Source organism: Nilaparvata lugens, chromosome 1, assembly GCF_014356525.2.
Source record: "Nilaparvata lugens isolate BPH chromosome 1, ASM1435652v1, whole genome shotgun sequence".
NCBI lineage: Eukaryota > Metazoa > Arthropoda > Insecta > Hemiptera > Delphacidae > Nilaparvata > Nilaparvata lugens.
In genome coordinates, this window is record NC_052504.1 from 79,046,291 (window position 1) to 79,066,631 (window position 20,341).

A 20,341-nucleotide genomic window follows, 5' to 3' on the forward strand; every position below is an offset into this window, starting at 1 on the left:
ATTAGAAAATTCCAAACTTTAAAAAACTAAAACATTTTGAGACCGAAAAGACAAACACACTATTTAGAACTTATCACAGCTGTTTTGTTGCAATCCATCCAGTAGTTTTCCAGAAATTGTGATCAGTGAGTCAGTGAGTCAGTGAGTCAGTTTGTCAGTGAGTCAGTGAGATAAGAATTTTATAAGTATAGATTATAAAACATGCAGTAGGTTTTCCCCTTTCTAGAAAAGCGTGGGTAAGGCTCAATAAGATCAGGACTGAGCAAGGGCATCCATGTTTAAGGTCTTGCAGATTATAAGATTTGCAATATTGTGGTCAGATTCAAACCATCCGCCACATTATTGATGAGTGCCCAATCTATAGCTTCCCAGTAGGAGCTGCGGACCTGATCACACTAGGGATGCTTTGGAGTGGCTGGAGTGACCTGGATGTACCAATTTAAGATGAAACGGTACAAGCATTATGACATGCTAATCCCTTCTGATTACTTGATACAATGTATAAAACGAATGTATAAAACGATTTTGTAGATCGTATGTAGCAATTCCCTAGCACTAGGCAGATCAATTTTGAGGATAAAGGAAAAACGATTTGGCGGAAGTGTTTCAGTAAAAATGCCTTTGAATATATTCATCTGATTCATACCAGAAAAATATTCGTGGTTAATAACTTCCCAAATACTTCCTCAGGCCTTCTACTCATTCATATGATGATTGAAACACAATCATTTGAATCGAAAATTACATTTAATGCATTGTTATCGACCATTTGTTTCTGTCTTCAAATCACGAACCTATGATAAAGTGTCATTTATTTCTATAATTTCAGTTAATTTATAGTTCTTCTATCATTAGAGGTGATTTTTGAAGAAGTAGCACAAATTTCATTGAGTACTTTTTTCTTAGTTCAAAAGTTCATGACCCAGCAATGAGTATGCGAAGTTCCATGAGCTAATATGATACTGCGAAAGAGAGATCTTATTATGCTCATTATCTCTATAATAACTGCATTCTTTATCATCAGATCAGTGTGACAGAGAATGAATAACTTCATTCCGTAATTACTTTGATTAAATGGAGACTGTCAAACAGATGGCTTTCAAGGATCACAGAGCTCCATAATAGAATTTGTTTGTGGCTTTCACCTCATGGCAAATTACTGGGACCGAGCTTTGCCAAGGAGATCAATGGCAACAGTGATGTAGAAACCAACATTCACGCTCAAAAGAATCAGATAAAATGGAGGAATTCAGGAGAGAAATGGCGTCCACAAGAGCTCAGTTCTCTTTCGGAAAGTTTGCTTTTGATATGCTTTGAGCTCGCACACAAAGGATATTAGAAGTTTGATCTTTGTCGAGTTGGAAGATTCTCATCTCCGTCATTCCATCTCCATCCTCCATCACGCGCTCCTCTGTGGCAGAACGAATAGGAGAAGCAATATTGTCTGCTCTTCTTACGTTTCATTTCGCGTGACTGCTGATCGACAACAGATGATCAAATTGAACGAAAGCAGTCGTCTCAAGTACGTTGAAATTGATCAAATAAAATAGCAAATAAGTGAGATGGATTCGAAATTTTGACAGCGGCGGCGTTTTCAATCTCAATCAGCTTCCGCTCGCATCATTCTGCTCGTAGTTGCTGCTATTGTCTCGTCCAAGCTTCACTGCGCTCAGACACTACAACGTTATTAAAAAGCCAACTTATCAATATAACTACTCACGAAATTCACATCCACCGAAGTTGACATTCTCTGTCTCTCTACTTTCCCATGAAAAATGTATTAAACTTTTCGAGAGATTCTTTTAACATGACAGCTTGTAATTGCTCTTTAGAATTTATAGACGCTTTGAATATTTCATTTTGTGTCCTCTATGTGCCTTGTAAACTAAACATCTATCTCAAAAGCACTTCCCTTCCAGTCGTACTCTAATAAGAGTGTTTTTATATCACATGACGGTATACTATTAAAAAAAATGGTTCTGGTTCACGTGAGTACTATATGGGTAATATCCTATACTATTAAACGAGCAACTTCTGTTTTTATGTTCATATGTTTAGATGTTTATATGTTTGTATTTCACCGGATCTCGAAAACGGCTCTAACGATTCTCACGAAATTCAGAACATAGTAGGTTTAAAATATAAAGATTCGATTGAACTAGGTCTCATCTCTTGGAAAACTCGCTGAAGGACATTAAAAGGATAATTATTAATCATCCTTGGAAAAACAGCTGATGAACTTTTGTAATCATTCAATCAGGTACTTAGTGCCGGTTGCAAAAAAGCCGGGTTATTTTCAATCCTGATTGATTCCAGTAGATCCATCTTTTTGAAATGGTCTTCTCTGATTTGGTTCAAGTGAAGTTAATCAGGATTAAAATCTAACCGGCTTTTGTGAGGGAAATTTTTGCCTTCCCTTTGGGAATTAATCTCAATTTACAAAAAAACATTTCTGTATGAATGTTATTATAATTTCTTCTTTCATAATACATTTTTTTACTTTCCTTGCCCTATTACCATAGGTAAGGAAAGTATTGCTTTCCGAAAAAAATTAAGGTACCCAAATTTCTAAATTTCTATACGTTTCAAGGTCCCCTGAGTCCAAGAAAGTGGTTTTTGGGTATTGGTCTTTATGTGTGTGTGTGTGTGTGTGTGTAGGAGTGTATGTGCGTCTGTGTACACGATATCTCATTTCCCAGTAAACGGAATGACTTGAAATTTGGAACTCAAGGTCCTTACAATATAAGGATCCGACACGAACAATTTCGATCAAATGCATTCCAATATGGCGGCTAAAATGGAGAAAATGTTGTCAAAAACAGAAAATGTGCGCGACTCGAAACAGTTTTGGGACTCGGTGAAAAAGTTTAAAAGAACATCCTTCAAGTTTACAGGCCAGATAGATATTGGAAGCTGGGTCAAACATTTTAAAAACTTACTTTCCGTTGAAGTTGAGGCAGATAAAATAGCATATGCCATACCGTTCATAGAGGACGAAAAACTAGATGCAAAAATAACGAAAGAAGAACTGAATTTGGTATTGAAAAAGGCAAAATGTAATAAAGCTCCGGGCACTGACGGCATACCGGCAGAATTTTTCAAATCAGCTCCAGATCAATTCTTAAATTTGCTGCTCAATTTTTATAATTATATTTATGATACAGGATTGGTGCCTGACAATTTTTCGGAAGCGGTTATCTTCCCAATTCATAAAAAAGGTGATTTGAATGAAGTTGCTAATTACAGAGGCATTCAATTCATCAATGCATTTGCAAAAATTTTCTCAGGAATTTTTCTGAATAGATTAAACGAATGGATAGAGAAAAATGAAGTAATAAATGAGGAACAGGCGGGATTTAGAAAAGGATACAGTACAGTGGATAATATATTCAGTTTATACAGCATCATCAATTTGAAACTGAGGAGAAGGAAAGATAGAGTTTATTGTTTGTATGTTGACTTCAAGGCCGCTTTCGATAAAGTAGATTGTAATGCTCTAATTTATAAGTTGTTTCAGATTGGGTTGTCTAGCAAATTTGTGAGAATTGTCCAGAAATTATATGAGAATACACGGGCGTTTGTTTGGTGTAAAAATAGTCAAAATAAGAAGGATGGGCTGAGTAATGCATTCTATAATACAGAGAACGGATTAAAACAAGGCTGCTTGTTGTCCCCGATTCTATTCACCCTGTTTATTAATGATATTTTTGATAATATGGAAGAAGGGATATGGGTGGACGAGTTGAATATTAAAGGACTTATGTATGCCGATGATTTGATTCTGATTGCATCCACGCCGAAAGCATTACAAAAAATGATAATATGTTTGAAACATTACTGTGAGACGTGGGGACTTACAATCAATACCGACAAAACTAAGATAATGGTGATGAGAAGGGGAGGGAGACTGGCCCATCATGAGAGGTGGTACTGGGGAGAAGAGCGGATCGGAGTTGTAAACAAGTACAAATATCTAGGCGTAACATTCACTCCTCAGTTGGCGTTCAGTGAGCATGTCAGAGAGAGAGTGTCAGTGGCAAAGTTTGCATTGAATAATGTGTGGAATAGTTTTGTGGCCCAAAATGAAATTAATAAACATCGAGAGTAAGTGGGTAATTTTTGATGCGGTTGTAAGAGCTCTTGTGAGCTATGGTGGTCAGGTGTGGGGATATAAGCAATTTGAAGAAGTAGAACGGTTACATAGAGCCTTTATCATGAAATTATTTTCGTTACCGCAATCAACACCCAATTATATCATCTATTTGGAAGTCAATAAGTATAATTTACACCATTATTTATTTGAGATGCATTACAGCTATATTATAAGAACCCTTTCTTTGCGACCAAACAGGCTGCCACGAAAACTTGCACAGAAATGTTTGAACAGAAAGTAGGATGGTATAAAGTGTGGAAAGAGTAGGCTGAAAAATATAACATTGAATTGCCAAGATGGGAGGAAGGAATGCGGGATACTAAGGCAAAGTTTGAATAATATCAATGAATGTATAAAAAACGAATGTAGAGAGAAATGGAGAGAAAGAGCAAGGCAATCTGTAAATTATTCTGTCTACTCACGTTTGAACCCAATCACCGAGCACAATAATTATATAGGAGCCAATCTCACCCGCAATGAGAAGTTAATCATATTCAGTCAAGGGGAGGTCTATGTAACTTGAATAGTAGTGTGGGAAGAGAGGGAATTCAGACCATATGTACGTTATGCAATAGGAGGGAAAGGGAGGATACAATGCATTTTATCGGAAGGTGTCCAGTACTAGCAGAGATAAGAGGAGCGCATTTAGGCGATAGAGAGCTATCAGAGGATCAGGTGGTAGGGTTTTTGAATGGTAGTGATTGGAGGGCGCTGATAGGTTTTGTGAGGAATGCTTGGGCTTACAGAAAAATGCTAATACAGGAATATAATACTTGATGGTTTCACTGCTTTTCTTTTTTTACTCCTGCATATGTAGTATAATGTAATTTCATATGTAATTCTTTTGTTGCCATGATCTCTTTGGTTTATTGATTCCAAAATTGTTTAAAATTTGGAATTTTTCAAATTGGATAAAATTAAATTTCAAATACTTGCATGTCTATTTCAAATCAATAAAATAGCTCAACTTGGCAGACGACCAACAGGTCATGTCATAATATATATATTTGTGTAATCATCAAATTATTATTGATTGATTGTCATGTTATGTTTTTTCTTGTATCAATAAATATATTTTCTATTCTATTCTATTCTATGTTGTCAAGAACAGGGTTTTTCGCGTTTTTCTCGAAAACGGCTCCAACGATTTTGATCAAATTCATACCTGAAATAGTCATTGATAAGTTCTATCAACTGCCACAAGTGCCATATCTGTAAAAATTCCCATCTATGCAAAGTTTGATTTAGATTCCCAATTATCAGGCTTCAGATACAATTAAAACAAAAAAAAATTGACCCATATATTTACTGCAGTGTAGAATTTACTGTAATCCTTTTAATCTTTGAAAGCAAAGGGGAGCTTCTTTCCTGGACATTCAGGTTAGGATGCAATCCAATCATCAATATACTCATCCCAAGGATATGAACTCATGGAACTTATCCTAACCAATGGGAGTTTTCAGACTACCAGTACATTAGTACCGGACATCGAAGTACTTTCAAGGTATAAGGTATAACTCTATATAAGGTATTAACTCTAAAATCTAAAAACCTATAAGTTTCCGTTCAGCAAATGTCAATTCAATAAGTTGAGACTTATTTAGATCTAAATGTAAGCTTCATCGGCCCACAGAAAAATCTACTCATCTGATTACAAAGGAGCTGAAGCAAATAGAATGTTTAACAACAGATTAGAGAGAATAATTGATCATGAAGTAGCTCAGATCCTATTAGGTGATTAGGTCCAAGTGAATTAGTGGATTATTTCGGTATGCATGGGATATTCCTCTTAATGCAACAGCTTACTGAATAATTATATTGAATAATGGAACGTTCTACTTATGAGCAATTAACTAATTTCCTTGAAAGCCATCAATTCATGATTAGAAAGTATATTTTATCATAATCATAACACTCATCATCATCCGTCAGACTACTCACTTTCAAGTATTTTAATATACGAAGAGTTTACGGATGAATATCAGAGTTTCACTCTTCATAATAATAGTTGTATTAATGTACAGTTGACGAACAAGTGAAGTAAAGTAAAGTTGAAAATAATATATGTCAAGTGAAAAAGTGAGCTAGTAACTAGCCATCTGGTCTTGAGAACTCGCTCTAAATCTATCTAAATTTGAAATTGAAATTGAAATTGAAATTGAAATTTATTCATAAACTGACAATTTACAAACAAAAGTAAATGAACTTAACAAATCAGTACAATAATTTTGAAAAATAAAAACTAAAATACATAATATAATATTTTCTTCTAATTCTATTTATATAAATGAAAATAATTAAAAACTATTCTTTGTATTCTTTCTAGTATTCTTTGTTTCATTCTGATTTATAGTTTCAGATTGAAGATTTGGTGTTGAAATTGAGGTGGACATAACCTACATAATATTTGGACGATTTGTGACAAAATCAGGAAATAGAAGAAGTTTCGGGCAATAGCCTGTTTTTTCTTTCCCGACTTTTGTATTGTTTGCTCTGTCCAATAAATAAATAAATAAAATGCCGCTGTTCTTTTGAAAGCAGTGAAAAGTCAAGAGAAATAGATCAAGAATACATTAGGCTACTAATTTAATTTAGCTGATATCTGATTTGTCATTTGGAATGATAAATAATTACCACTATTTTTTTCTCATACTCTATCAATGCTATCCTGTAATAATCTCAAAAAACATGACGTTGGCCAACAAACTAATCTGTATAATTGTTCGGAGAATTTGAGTTGAGAACTTGAAGTTGATTGATGAAAGCATTCAAAGGTTAACGTCGAACATACATACCCCCAAACGGACAACGACTCAAACCTCATGTTTAAGTAGGAATTTGGGAACTCGTACGCTCGTTCAACAAGTGTTAAGATTTAAAAGCAATACTAATTTGTAACCAGTCTGTCCTATCACTTTCTACAGATATTCACATATTCTAGGCATCGAAAATAATATTTTTCAATATTTTCAACTGCAATTGGAATTGATTCGAGTATTAATAGTTTATAAGTGAAGAAATCAGCACTCCATACATTTGTTGGGTTTGAAGAGCATTACTGATGGTAGGACATTAATGAGCAAGTTTGATGTTCGATAATTAATCGACACACAAATGAAATACACTAATTAAAATGTGCATTGTATGATTTGTATTCCATTCTGATTTAAAATTAATTGAGCTGAAACTTCAATTCTTGTGGTTGAAGCTTCAATGATATGGTTCAACAATAGCTATTTGTATATCTAGAGTGAAAAGTGCTGTTTTTTCTCCCTGAGGGGGAAAGTTTGAAGCCCGAGGTGAAGCCGAGGTCTTCACTGATCTAAAAAGTAAACAGAAACAGCTGGCTTGTAATTACAGTTCTCCGCCGACAGCACTCTCTATCGGCAAAAGTTGTAACAACAATGGCCGCCACAACTACAGCTATGATGAAGTTCCCGTTTCAAATTTGATTAGTTAATAAGGAATATTCGTTGGCTGGTATTTTGAATAGCATGGAATATAAAAATATTTATACATTTTTTTAGTGTAGTGATATGAAGTTTGTAATAATTTTAGCATACAAACACATGTTTCATATGTTGATCAAATCTGGTTGAGGTATTGAATTTCGTTGGCTCAATGACTGACTACTCTATATGCTTCCTCACCTGAGCTTAGACCTTCTTACCTATTACAATGTAAGTTTTTAAAATAGAGATTCTTCCAATGTTATTTAAATGTAGACACTTTTCCTCTCTAGGGAGTTTTTCTATTTTTTACTACCGAGAGCGAAAAAGTGACACTTTAGTATTATGTTTCAGGGAGTTACGTAAGTACTTTAGACAGTAGGTGGAGGAAAAAATGTTTAATAAAACAGTTGATGTTATCTGATAATTATTTCTGATACCGTATTCGAATGAATTATTCAATTGCCTCTTTGGTGCATGCTCTTGTTTGTATCCTGGATAATATGAGTAATTTCAAGTAAATTAACGACTTATTAAGTCACCTTCAATCTTTTTAGAGACATGAAACTATTCTTAAATCATTAAGTGTTTTCAATAACTCCAAGATATTCTTTCTATACTTTTGAGATGGCTATTTTTGTCCTTTACAAAGTAAAGTGCCTAAAGTGAATCTTAGAGAAGCTATACGTTCTAGACTAGATAATCACAATATACATAATTAGCCGTCAGGCTCGCTTCGCTCGCCATATCCGTCTAGCCAGGGGGCTCCGCCCCATGGACCCCCGACTGCATTGTTCAAGGATGAGATCAGCAGGCTCGCTTCGCTCGCCTGTATTTTTCATTTGAGCATTTTTATCATATTTTAGACGATCCAGTCGGGGGTACAGACTAAACGTCTGGCTAAACGGATATGGCGAGCGAGGCGAGCCTGACGTCTAGTAATATAATATTACCAGGAATAGCTCTGATTGAAATAGCAGTGCCCAATCAATTTTTCTGCGATAAATGCATTCCAATCTTCAACTTGGTGCCAACCTAACAAAGTCAACTCAACTTAATGCCAACCTGACAAAATTATTAATTTAGTTACCAGTTAACAACTGTTTCGAAGAGGTACTCTCTCTAGATTATAGTTCTATATTAACATATGGTATGGCCTTTTTTCAATTATAATTAAGAGAATAAGAGGAATATACATGCTAAAAGACGAACTTTAAATCCTTAAAAACCACCATTAGAGTTAAAATATTGCCAAAAGATTTCTTAGTGCGCCTCTAAAGGGCCAACTGAACATACCTACCAAATTTGAACGTTTTTGGCCCGGTAGATTTTCAGTTCTGCGAGTGAGTGAGTGAGTCAGTCAGTCAGTCAGTGAGTGAGTGAGTGCCATTTCGCTTTTATATATTATATAGACTAGCCGTCAGGCTCGCTTCGCTCGCTTTATCCGTCTAGCCAGGGGGCTCTGCCCCCTGTACCCCCGACTGTATCGTACAAAATGAGATCAGCGGGCTCGCTTCGCTTGCCTGCATGAAGACCTCAGCGGAACCTCTGTACCGAATTTGAACGTATTATGTCAATTTGATCTCGAAATACACCTGTTACTATATCGACGTATCTTTGGCGAACAAAATTCTTCCACCTCAGCTAAACCTGTGTACTGAATTTTTTAAATATATTTCCATCAATTATTGAAAAAGGTGAGGAAACGCAGAAAAGCTGAGAAAACGCTAATTTTGGCTAACTGGATAAATTGGTATTTAGGAGGTCCTGGATAAATGCATTTCAATCTTCAACTTGGTGCCAACCTAACAAAGTCAACTCAACTTAATGCCAACCTGACAAAATTTTTAATTTAGTTACCAGAACAACTATTTCGAAGAGGTGCACTCTCTCTAGATTATAGTTCTATATTAACATATGGTATGGACATTTCAATTAAAATTTTAAGATATTGGAATAAGAAGAATATACATGCTAAAAGAACTTTAAACCCTTAAAAACCACCGTTAGAGTTAAAATATCGCCAAAAGATTTCTTAGTGCTCCTCTAAAGGGCCAACTGAACATACCTACCAAATTTGAACGTTTTTGGTCCGGTAGATTTTTAGTTCTGCGAGTGAGTGAGTGACTGCCATTTCGCTTTTATATAATATATAGATTCAAATGCGTATACGTATACACATCTTCTAAAGGATTTCCAACTTCGGTATGATATTTCCCTCCTTTTGTTGCACAAATGGAGGAAAGTGGATTGCTCTCGAATTATTTGAAGTAATCAACGTTGTCCCAGATTAATGACAGCTTGCGCCATTTAATAGACAATAGACCACAAGACACAACACCTCACTGTTCAGTGTTCATATCACTGACAATAATTATGGAAATCATCCTGGTCACAGACTAATTTGGATTTGATGAATACCAAATTGAATTACAAATTAACAATCAACTTATTTACATGGGAATGTGGAGCACCTGTAATTTACTCTATATATAAGCTTACCGTCATTAATAATTAATAGTAGTCAATGCTTCCACTACAATTTCTAGAGCACTTTCTACTCCAATGGATTAATGCCAAGATCAGAAATGAAACGATTATCACCTAAAAGCACGAAATATTTTCAATGAAGTAAGTTGAAACACCAAGTTGGAAAGACTCTAAATGCTTTTGAAGTGTGGTATTGGAGGCGAATGCTCAAAATAAGATGGACTGACAGATTTACGAATGAGGAGGTATTCCAGAAGGCGGTGGAAAAGAGATCTCTGAATTTTCTCATGGACAGACGACAGTCTTGGATTGGACACATAATAAGACACGACGCATTCACGTCAAGTATTCTGGAAGGTACAGTTGATTTACAAAGGGGTCGTGGGAGACCCCGGCTACAGTATTTAAGACATGTGACGAAGGATCTGGGTGCTATAAACTATATACAATGGAAGAGAGTAGCAATGGACAGACTTAGAAGGAAGGTTGCCAATCTATCAAACGATTGAGCTGAAAGAACACTTATTACAATAAAAATAATAGCATACTTTCATAATAGAGCTAATATAATAAAGTATTTATAAAAATAATAAAATCCCATCACTTGTGAAGTAGCATCAATACTTCATCATCTGTGGTAAAACTAATTTAAACAAAGCATTTGAGCATTCGATTTTACGTTTAAACGTGTAAATATATGAACTTACGATTTTACTTTATCGATTAAACGAACGATTCCACTCGTAATTCTTACGGAAAATGAGTTTTACCACAATTTCTGATCATACAGCATTGCTCAGGTATTGCGTCGAGCTCAATATTCAAAATTCAATCGAATTTACGTTCAAACTGTGAATTTCAATTCAGAAAGACATACAGGAATGCAGATTTTCAGTCAAATTATTGTGATTGACTGATCAACTCCTGAATCTGTACTGAAAAATAGTATGTTTGAGCTGTTAAGTAGGGTGTGGAATTATAAATAGTTGAAAATTTTATTACCTTTAAAATTAAAATGATCAATTTATTGTTTCATGTAGGACACATAAAATGATAATAAAACTACAATAATAAATTCTCATTAGAATGTATCTGGTGATTCTATTTCTATTGCTCTAATTATTGTATTTGATAGTTATAGAGAGTGATCGAAAAGTCGCGCAACCAAAATCCCAAAAGTGCTATCATCTGGGTTGCATGTTTTTTTATCATTTTATACTGTATTTGGAAAATCATACCTGGCGTTATTTGATGAAGTATGAAAGAGTAATTACCGTCAATGAAGTGAATGAAGTATCCAGTAAACTCAATTACTCCTTGAAACGACAAATGGAGTCCTCTTAAAAACATTATTTCCATCATGATTGTTTCTCCCCGAAATAGACGTCATTAAATTGGCTGAATGATCGGCTCGTTAAGAGAGTACCTTTCTCGAAAATTATACAGTGCTCCCTTCTATAGACTGAACTTGAATGGAGAAGACAGGAGTGGAATGTGTCGATCGGAGGGGTCGAGTTGATAGAGTTGAAGGGACCGAATGGACCCAACGTGGGGGAGCCCAACCCCGATGGGGTCACGCCCCAACTTAAAATGTGGGAATTACTGGAAAGTGCAGTTGCTATCCGCAGATAGTTTGTCAATTCGACAATATTGGTGAGCTTAGTCAATCCAATTACCCCGAAATGTAATGAGCTGAGTCATGAGAAACATACAATCCAACTCGGCGACGGATGTCTGTTGAATTAGTCATAAAAGTACGATCCTGGTGAAGGGGACATTTATTACAGGGGAGGTAATGCTATCTATGTCAACGGTATAGGGCGAGAATAATATTCTCGATGTATTTTTCTCTATGACAGTGAAAAATTGTTATATGTCCACTACTAGTAGTTCTGTGAACAGTAGACCTCGCGCAGTTGTAAACCACAGCCTCCTCCTATACTGTTCATCCTTATGTATACGTCGACGCGAAATTCAAAAAGGAACATACCTGTCAAATTTCATGAAAATCTATTGCCGCGTTTCGCTGTAAATGCGGAACATATAAGCATTTACACATATAAACATAAAGAGAAATACAAAACCGTCGACTTGAATCTTAGGACTCACTTCACTCGGTCGATACTAGTAGTTCTGTGAACAGTAGACCTCGCGCTCTGTAAGTTACATTGACCTGTTGTTATGTTTTCTCAAAAATTAATAAATAATTTATCAATTTAAAATGTCTGGAAAAAATCCTAAATAAACATTGAGCTTTCTGTCCTATCGTACCGTGACGTGTCGTCCCGGAATATGAGTGTTAGCGCTGTTATCAGGTCTTGCTGCCGTCGATACGCCAATCCAATCAACCCATCAGAGAACATTCTGTGTTATCGTGTTGGCGAAAAATCGGTGTGTTGAAATTATCAAGATAAACTACCATAATGCTGATTTCCTACAAACTTCATTTCTCACTTTTCATGATTTTAGAATTCAATTTCTATTCAATGATATCTGTTGCAATAATTTTAATCATCAGATTAAAAAACAAAAATGTAAAAGAAATGTTTTCCATCAATAACTCCAAACTCCAAACTAGAATCTTGGCCTGAGCTTATGGAAAGACACATTTGGTATATGGAAAGATACATTTTCAAGATGTTCGATGTTTTTGAACGGGTAGTATTATAGTCCACTCGACAGCTGATTTACGATGAATAATTCTATAGTCTGATTTTTACGGTAATATTGGCGTTAGAAGGAGTCTACTTTTCCTTATATTATCCTTAAAAAGCAAAATTTCAAAAAACCTCATATGTATATACGTCGACGCGAAATTTAAAAAGGATTATACCTGTCAAATTTTATGAAAATGTATTGCCGCGTTTCTCCGTAAATGCGGAACATATGAACATTTAGACATATAAACATAAAGAGAAATGCAAAACCGTCGACTTGAATCTTAGAACTCACTTCGCTTTGTCAATAATAGTAGTTCTGTGAACAGTAGACCTCGCGCTCTGTAAGTTACATTGACCTGTTGTTATGTTTTCTCAAAAATTAATAAATAATTTATCAATTTAAAATGTCTAGAAAATATCCTAAATAAACATAGAGCTTTCTGTCATATCGTACCGTGACGTGTCGTCCTGGAATATGAGTGTTAGCGCTGTTATCAGGTCTTGCTGCCGTCGATACGCCAATCCAATCAACCCATCAGAGAACATTCTGTGTTGTCGTATTGGCGAAAAATCGGTGTATTGAAATTAACAAAATAAACTACCATAATGCTGATTTCCTACAAACTTAATTTCTCACTTTTTATGATTTTAGAATTCAATTTCTATTCAATAATATCTGTTGCAATTTTAATCATCAGATTAAAAAACAAAAATGTAAAAGAAATGTTTTCCATCAATAACTCCAAACTCCAAACTAGAATCATGGCCTGAGCTTATGGAAAGACACATTTGGTATAATATGGAAAGATACATTTTCAAGATGTTCGATGTTTTTGAACGGGTAGTATTATAGTCCACTTGACAGCTGATTTATGATAAATAATTCTAAAGTCTGATTTTTACGGTAATATAATTGGCGTTAGAAGGAGACTCCTTTTCCTTTTGTATTATCCTTAAAATGCAAAATTTCATAAAACCTTATGTATGTATACGTCGACGCGAAATTCAAAGAGGAACATACCAGTCAAATTTCATGAAAATCTATTGCTTTCTGTGTAGTTGAGAATTTGATATTGTGGTAATTATTCATATTGAATGAAAAATACTACGAAATTGTCAAAAAACCACTGATTTAATGATAATTAGAAAGACCGGTTTCGGTTATTACACCATTGTCAATCTCTGATAAACTGTCTATCTAATTATCAATAAATCAGTGGTTTTTTGACAATTTCTTAGTCTTTTTCAGTCAAAATCTATTGCCGCGTTTCGCTGTAAATGCGGAACATAAATATAAACATATAAACATAAAAAGAAATGCGAAACCGTCAACTTGAATCTAAGACCTCACTTCGCTCGGTCGATAGTAGCATTATTTAATAAAGATGGAATGATGTAGTCTAGCAATAACCGTCATATGAAGGAACCCAGTTCAAATCAGGCACCGCGAAAATAACTGAGTCTTTTGATTACCAATACCTGTAATTTCAACTATCGAAGTTGTTCGAGTTTGAATTCGTATCGTAGAATCATCGATTGCAACGATGCATAGTTCAATAGAATAATGATTGAAAAATTTGTAGGGAGATTTACTTCATACTGTTTGTTAGCATTCCTTTTAAATAACATAATGCTTCTAATTCAACCAATCCTATCAGTTTGAAGTGAATCTCACTGAATATATTTGCTAAAGATAATCACTGATTATTATTGATTCTCTACAGTCTATTTCATGAATTAACATTGAAATTGACATCGTTTGAGGTTGAATTATTTTTTATATATGAATTGTTATATATTGTAATAATAGAGTAAAATACAGGTGATATTGTGATGAATTAAAAATGAACACACAAATGAGATACCGGTACTCTCACAAGGTTGTGATGACTTCTCATAAACCAGAATAAGAATCTCACACTCTATTTACTTGACAAGAAATAAGTTTTTCAAAAAAAATTTTTTTTTCGTTATAACACGCCTTTAGTGATACTGGATGTTATATAGGTTGAACAGCTAGTTTACATAGTAGGTGAATACACAACACACTTTTCAGATTTTGATTGAGAATGTCTGAAATGCTTTCCCTAGAAACGTGATCTCCGGTTTGGAGATGTTTCTTGGCCTCCGCACAGTTTTCTGATTTTACTACTATCTTGGATTTATTTGTTTGTTTTTTTTTAATAGCATTTTCTGCTCAACTACCATAAACACTAGATTTAGGATGCCAACCGAAGGAAAATTCATGCGCAATGTTACATGATATTAATCTTGACAATCCGTAACCTCCGGGAACGTCTGGAATCACGTGATCAATCGGCAGGACGCGGGACGCAAACTGCTGGGTTTTTTTGCTTCTGAATTTTTGAAATTCCGAGTTCATGGACATATTGTATAAGAGAATACATTCTTATTCAACATTTAAAAGTTGTAGCTTTTTAAAATAATTCATTTCCTAGTGAACATGATACAAAAAAAATAAATTTCAAATAAATCTTGGAGGTTAAATGAAGACATGCATTTGTATTGAAATTGTATGTACTGTACTTCATTGAATAGTATAATACTTATTGTTGCTGATGATGCCTATTTTAGCACTATGCATGAGCATTTATTATATTATTATATTGAGGCGAGAGTTAAAAAAGGGCACACTAATTTAAAACAAAACTAATGACCAGTACTGTGATAGGATATTGAAGTTGTGATTCGACAAATAAATTACTCCTTATAAATAGAGCACCTTCATTTGAAACATAATCATATTGGGTAAAAAGATGAGGTCAATTTCCATTCTGATTGTCCAAATTCTCCCCCAATCCCTGGCGAAAAATAATGTCAAGATCGATCTCCACTTTGACATTGCCACTTAAAATTATTCTATAACGTTTCTTTAAACTATAATTTTCCAAAATGAAACGTTTATTAGAAGCCCAATAGTTGCTACGAGTATAGCAGAATCTTTATGGAGACCTATATTATCATAAACTGTAGGCTATTTCATCTATGGTTTTCATTTTATAGTAAATACAGTGAGTGTAGAAAAGTAGTGCTGTAATAGAACGGACTTGTGATTTCTTTGGATGAATTCGGTAAGAAAATTGATCACAAAATGTTATAACAAAAACCAAATTCTTGGATATTTTTCTTGAGCCTAAATCAGTCGGTGAGAGGAAAATTGATGTAAGTCAAAAAATGTTAAATTTTGAATTATCAGTGGAATATATTCTAGAAGGGTTATTCTGTGACATGGAAAAGTGACATGGAAATAAACTCATAATCGTTTATATAATGTATTCATGCTCCACATTGGATAAATATCAATTAAACTTGTCTATTCCTTTTTAAAATCAGGACATTTGCAAGGGTAAAGCCGAATATTACATATAGATAGAGGAACATTTCTCATGTTCTCCTCGAATCATTAAGAAAATCTACCCTTACTAATATAGATCAAGAATATTTATTAGTAAAGATATCACAATGAAACATTATACGCCTGTTATCCGTCATTCAGAGTAATTTATCACAATACTCGTTCTCTCCAAAACCGTATCAGTCTTCACATAAAAATTCTTTTAAAAAAGCCTAAATTCATACTATTCTTCACTATAACTCTCATATTTCTATTCTATTAACTTATTCTATCAAACACTGAAACAAAAATTTATGTAAAAGAACTCTCACCATTTCCAAGTAAGCAAGTGAAGTAAAAAAAGAGATAAGTAATGGTATTCCCTGCAGTCGATGAAACCATTGCTGTTGGAGTGTACACTACTTGTTCAATACTGCAAAAAATGATCAATCAGTTGACTGATATTTTTCTCACATACCACTCAAATTTATTTTTGACACCTTACAAGCACAGAAATATGAAGAAGATTGTTCAAAAAGGAAATTGTACTATAATTCAAAAAGTTTTCCACTTTTCTCGGAGAAGAAGTGCATTACCATTCGCGTCAGTGAGCGGCCGTCAACTGAACAATTCCGCGCCCTTATCTCTTCCACAGCGCATGTGCACCCCTCTTCCTCTCCCTCACCACCCTCCCATCCACAATTCCTCTCTGACAAAACATCTCCACAATCATCTAGTTTGGTTTGTGAGCTCGGTTTCCTCAAACTTCGAACAGGGCCAGATCCTTTATGCGAAATTCCTTTCAATCATCAGCACCTCCCAGACGTTCGAATGTCTCTCAGTCTTCACATCTCACCTGCCATATTGTATTTCACCTCCTTTCATCATACAATTTAAGACGAAAATAGGAATGAAACTCTCAATTTTATGCAGAGTAATTACGGAATGTCAGTTGAATCAAAACCATAGAAAATTCCCGTTAGAAAACTCGGAGAACAGCAACAAATTGAAGAAGTTTGTATTCATTAATAATAAAAGCATATTAATTAATGCATGAATGATTTGAATTTTTTTTAGAAAATATAATATGAACTATAATATATCTCTCAACGTTCACAATCATAGAGTAGAGGAAACTGTGATAGGATATTGAAGTTGTGATTCGACAAATAGTTTACGCCTAATAAATAGAGCACCTTCATTTGAAACATAATCATATTGTGTAAAAAGATGAGGTCAATTTTCATTTTGATTGTCCAAATTCTTCCCCAATCCCTGGCGAAAAATAATGTCAAGATCGATCTCCACTTTGACATTGCCACTTAAAATTATTCTATAACGTTTCTTTAAACTATAATTTTCCAAAATGAAACGTTTATTAGAAGCTCAATAGTTGCTACGAGTATAGCAGAATCTCTATGGAGACCTATATTATCATAAACTGTAGGCTATTTCATCTATGGTTTTCATTTTATAGTAAATACAGTGAGTGTAGAAAAGTAGTGCTGTAATAGAACGGACTTGTGATTTCTTTGGATGAATTCGGTAAGAAAATTTGATCACAAAATGTTATAACAATAACCAAATTCTTGGATATTTTTCTTGAGCCTAAATCAGTCGGTGAGAGGAAAATTGATGTAAGTCAAAAAATGTTAAATTTTAGATTATCAGTGGAATATATTCTTGAAGGGTTATTCTGTGACATGGAAAAGTGACATGGAAATAAACTCATAATCGTTTATATAATGTATTCATGCTCCACATTGGATAAATATCAATCAAACTTGTCTATTCCTTTTCAAAATCAGGACATTTGCAAGGGTAAAGCCGAATATTTCATAAAGATAGAGGATCATTTCTCATGTTCTCCTCGAATCACTAAAAAACTCCACCCTTACTAATATGGATCAAGAATGTTTATTAATAAAGATATCACAATGAACATTATACGCCTGTTATCCGTCATTCAGAGTAACTTATCACAATACTCGTTCTCTCCAAAACCGTATCAGTCTACACATAAAAATTCTTTTAAAAAACCTAAATTCATACTATTTTTCACTATAACTCTCATACTTTTATTCTATTACAGTAACTTATTCTATCAAACACTGGAACAAAATATTATGTAAAAGAACTCTCACCATGATTTCCAAGTAAGCAAGTGAAGTAAAAAAAGAGATAAGTAATGGTATTCCCTGCAGTCGATGAAACCATTGCTGTTGGAGTGTACACTACTTGTTCAATACTGCAAAAAATGATCAATCAGTTGACTGATATTTTTCTCACATACCACTCAAATTTATTTTTGACACCTTACGAGCACAGAAATATGAAGAAGATTGTTCGAAAAGGAAATTGTACTATAATTCAAAAAGTTTTCCACTTTTCTCGGAGAAGAAGTGCATTACCATTCGCGTCAGTGAGCGGCCGTCAACTGAACAATTCCGCGCCCTTATCTCTTCCACAGCGCATGTGCACCCCTCTTCCTCTCCCTCACCACCCTCCCATCCACAATTCCTCTCTGACAAAACATCTCCACAATCATCTAGTTTGGTTGTGAGCTCGGTTTCCTCAAACTTCGAACAGGGCCAGATCCTTTATGCGAAATTCCTTTCAATCATCAGCACCTCCCAGACGTTCGAATGTCTCCTCAGTCTTCACATCTCACCTGCCATATTGTATTTCACCTCCTTTCATCATACAATTTAAGACGAAAATAGGAATGAAACTCTCAATTTTATGCAGAGTAATTACGGAATGTCAGTTGAATCAAAACCATAGAAAATTCCCGTTAGAAAACTCGGAGAACAGCAACAAATTGAAGAAGTTTGTATTCATTAATAATAAAAGCATATTAATTAATGCATGAATGATTTGAATTTTTTTTAGAAAATATGATATGAACTATAATATATCTCTCAACGTTCACAATCATAGAGTAGAGGAAACTGTAATAGGAATATAGTATTTCTCCAATATTTGAAGAAAAATTATCCGAGTTATAAGAGATACTACGTTCGATGTGGACCCATAGAAGAACTATATCACGGATGGACTAAGTATCCTCACTACAGAATCCTTCACAATAAGAAGACTGAGATATTGACAACTCATAAATTAATTAGGATTGATGCATCTAGGACAGACCATGAGGAATGAATCGAATCACATCAAATTGCTATGTTCTGAGAAGTGACTAGCAGCCTTCATGATAGGGTGGGTACCTCTCGTCAGGAGAGACGTTGGTGGAAGGTATCCTGACTAATGAACTTGAGAACATTTGAGCATGTTTTGCAATGTTCAGCCCTGAACTCTTCGAAAGGACTCTTCCATTCGATATAACATTGATTGATTCATAACAGAAGAAAAAGAAAAAATCAACTTATAAAAGATACACAAAACACAAATCATTAAAATGTTATTATTTCTTATTAGCTAGTCGTTATATGTCTTAAAAATGTTATGTACAAGGCAATTTGAATAAGTATGATTCCAATAGCTTCCATAATTTAATTACAATAAATAGACACAAACTTAGAATTCCGTTGTACAGTCATACCAAATCACAAAGAAACTGGCACTTCACATCTATCAAATTATATAACTCCACACCTGACCACTTGAAAGTACTCACATGCACACAATTTAAAAAAGTATTGAAAGCAGTGTTAATTGATGAATGTTTGTACACCGTACATGACTATTTTAGAATAGATTGGAATCGTTTTAAGTGATTCATGTTATTTTATTGTACTGATACTGACTGATCTTAGTGTTTTTGTGTTTGTTTTGAATTACTTAGTGTTAAAAAAAATTGACGAAGTCCATGTATTCATGTGAATATTTTATGACCAATAAAATTCTATTCTATTCTATATTAGTAAGCTTCTTTGGTTTATTCGGTTCGAACTTGACTTAATGATACTATACAATCAGATGCTCTTGTAAGGGGAACCTTATATTATATTGAACATTACATTGGACCTCAAATGATCTCTGCGAGAGCAAATACGTTGTGTTCATACATAACGTTAAAGTCGTGAAAAATGTTTTCAAATTTTAGGTAAATGCTCACGTCTTATATTATTGTTCAATAATTATTAAGATGAAAATTATCAACTTCTTGTCATTTGTCATTCACATACCGACATAATTTTTCAGTATTATTATAATTATAATTATCATGTCAACACTAGCGAGAGATCACTAATACGAAACATAATGTTATGAG

At 34.3% G+C, this 20,341-nt stretch overlaps 1 protein-coding gene across 2 annotated transcripts in view; it reads right to left on the bottom strand.

Moving 5' to 3' along the window:
• The window catches only part of LOC111059129, a 35,904-nt gene extending 17,353 nt beyond the window's left edge, over nucleotides 1-18,551 (bottom strand). The window contains exon 1 of one of the 2 annotated variants that reach the window (XM_039444318.1): nucleotides 18,252-18,551. In XM_039444318.1, coding sequence (XP_039300252.1) covers nucleotides 18,252-18,324 — 73 coding nt within the window. In that variant the 5' untranslated portion in view covers nucleotides 18,325-18,551. Of the gene's footprint in view, nucleotides 1-16,439; nucleotides 16,730-18,251 lie in introns of those variants that run through there. The other variant, XM_039444326.1, reaches the window with a different exon arrangement.
• Between the last annotated feature and the right edge of the window lie 1,790 nt (nucleotides 18,552-20,341).